We start from the raw sequence: 2,404 nt of genomic DNA, 5'->3' as shown, positions 1-2,404 counted from the left end.
GTAAAGATTTTTTTAAGTGAAAAAGTTACCAAAAAGCCTAATAAACAGGCTTCAGTGTGTCTTCTAACCAATGGAGTTTGTTGAATATTAAAATTGAGACGAAGCAGGTTTGGTTTTTAGAGTTAGATGTGCAGGTTGAAACATGGTGGTACTTGAAGAGCGTTGTGTTTTCTGATGTGTTGCTCATTAAGTAATGTTTAGGAACAACTGCAATATYGATTGTACCTTTGAWAGACGTTCCCACCAGCATTTACAACAAAGACACTTCCATCTGTCCCAACTTCAGCCATTTTTGCTGCTCCTGGGATGAGTATCCAACCACTCATGTCACAGGTGGTTGGTGTAACTTTCTATAAAACAATGAAAACATTTTGAGAAATTGCAGTCAGTAAAGGGAGCCACAGTGCTGTGTAGTGTAAAACATAGTTTACTGTAAAGTAGATCTGATCCTTGGTGTTTGTTCCCCAGCATCCATTGGGTCCACAGCTTAAATATTTCAGCAAGCCTGATATGTTACTCCAGCTCACAGCACCAAGCTKCTGATAGGATGATGCAATGTCACTCCTCAGGCAGTGAATGGTGTCAGTGCGTGAAACTCCCACAATCTGACCRTCACCACCAGCATCCACCTGCTTCAAATTAAGACCTAAGGACACAAAACATTTAAGCAAAAAACAAATGAGTGTATGCACTGAGTGCAGAGGTTTTAAGATTAGCTAGAAAAWTTGCATTTCCTGCAAAAACRCAAGTGTGAATGCTTCTTGCTGGAAACTTAAACTGAAAGCTGYTGAAATYGAGCTGAAAATATTTAATARCAAAAATGTTWATGCGAGTTCACTTTGCAAAGCTGAAAGAAAGGCCTAACTTTGCAGAGAAACAGTAAAAAAGGAGCAAAAATATAGTTAAAAAGCAGAAAGCAGGTAAAAGCTCAAAGTTAAAATAGCTGAATATTGAGGCGTTTTATKTTTGTCACCTGTTGTTCTGATTGGTTGACAGATTATCACCCACAGCAGCAGCAAGTTCCCAGTAATCAACTCTCTGGCTTTACAAGGCTGGCCTGAGGCTCAGTTCTTCGCTGAAGCATTGGTTGTTCTTGGGTATAGCACACGCAGCTCTTCAGTGTTATTATTTACATGAGTTATACTTACCAGTGTCTTTCCCTGTGTTCAGGAAATCTCCCTCGAGTCTGTGTTCTGGATTATTCTCACCTGCCTGCCAGTAAAACCTGTAAGAGTTACTCACCTGAACTGCTGTTGTGGTGCTGCCTGTCTGCCTCCAACTAAACTCAGAACAATCATCTGCTCACTACCCTGCCTCTGTTTGGATTACTGGACCTGGAACCTGGACCCTCCTCTCAGCGCCGTGCCTCAGATAAATCTTCTGTTCCAAAGATACTCACCAAACCACCGTCTGAAGTACTCACCTGTTCTCTTCCCTTTCAGCACCAATCTGGATCCTGCAAACATCTCCCTTGTAAATAAAATCACTTTTTGTTAATCTGCCTCCTGGTGTTCTGTCTGTTACCAACTGCTCAAACTTTGACAAACTCGTTAATTCTGATAAATACGATAGAAAAAAATGTATAAATAGCACAAATTAGCAGAAAAAAGCAGAAGTATAGAAGCAGATCTAAAGCTGAAATGGCATAAAAAAGCTAAAATTAGTATAAAAATAAGCTAAAGGTATTAGCCACAAGTTGTAATTAACAGAGAGAGAGTGCAAGTTTTGTAAATTTAAAATTAGCAGACAAAATGCATAAAAGTACAAAAGTGACAGTTTGTGGTAAAAAAAAAAAAAGCTAAGCAGCTGAAATTTTAAGTGAAAAAAGCTAAAATGCAGCTGGAAATTTTGTAATCAGCATTAAGGACGACAAGTTTGCTGAACTTGGCAGAAACGAGTTGCAATAGCTACAAGTGTATTTATATTAAAACGGCTTATTTTAGCAAACAGACTAACTTAAGCTAAAATTTCAGCAAATAGCTGAATATAGTAAATAGCAGAAGAATAGCAAAAAGAAGCCGAATTTGAGCTGAAATAGCAGAAAACTAAAAATTAACAAAAGTAGCTAAAATTAGCACCAAGTAGAAGTACCAGAACAAATTAGGTGCTGTAAAGATTTAGAACAATTTCAAGGATGATCAAAATGGCTCAATTAATTTTCAATGCTATAGAAGTGTAATAGCTGAAAAATATAAATAGCTGAAATACCAAAAGTCATAGCAGGATTGTCATAAATGAGCTGAACATTTTGATTCACAGTAAATGGTGGTTGTCAGTTCTAAACTGAATTAACTGAATGTGCCCCCACAGAAAATCTTCAGATCCAGTCTCTGCATGAACCAGTTGACAGATTAAGGCCACTTTTCCACACAGAACATGAAAGAGGACTCTCTCTCTCTCTGGT

The 2,404-nt window shown here is 38.0% G+C and overlaps 1 protein-coding gene across 1 annotated transcript in view; it reads right to left on the bottom strand.

Annotated features, from left to right (window-relative positions):
- The window catches only part of LOC106511339 (fish-egg lectin), an 8,315-nt gene that overhangs the window by 4,020 nt on the left and 1,891 nt on the right, over window positions 1–2,404 (bottom strand). Inside the window, exons 3-4 of the mRNA XM_014000094.1 lie at window positions 432–646; window positions 226–350 (exon numbers count right to left, since the gene is read on the bottom strand). Of these exons, the coding sequence (XP_013855548.1) occupies window positions 226–350; window positions 432–646 (340 nt within the window). The remainder of the gene's footprint in view (window positions 1–225; window positions 351–431; window positions 647–2,404) is intronic.

The sequence above is a fragment of the Austrofundulus limnaeus genome, unplaced genomic scaffold, assembly GCF_001266775.1.
Source record: "Austrofundulus limnaeus strain Quisiro unplaced genomic scaffold, Austrofundulus_limnaeus-1.0 Scaffold2699, whole genome shotgun sequence".
Taxonomy (NCBI): domain Eukaryota; kingdom Metazoa; phylum Chordata; class Actinopteri; order Cyprinodontiformes; family Rivulidae; genus Austrofundulus; species Austrofundulus limnaeus.
This window is presented reverse-complemented; position numbering and strand designations above follow the sequence as displayed.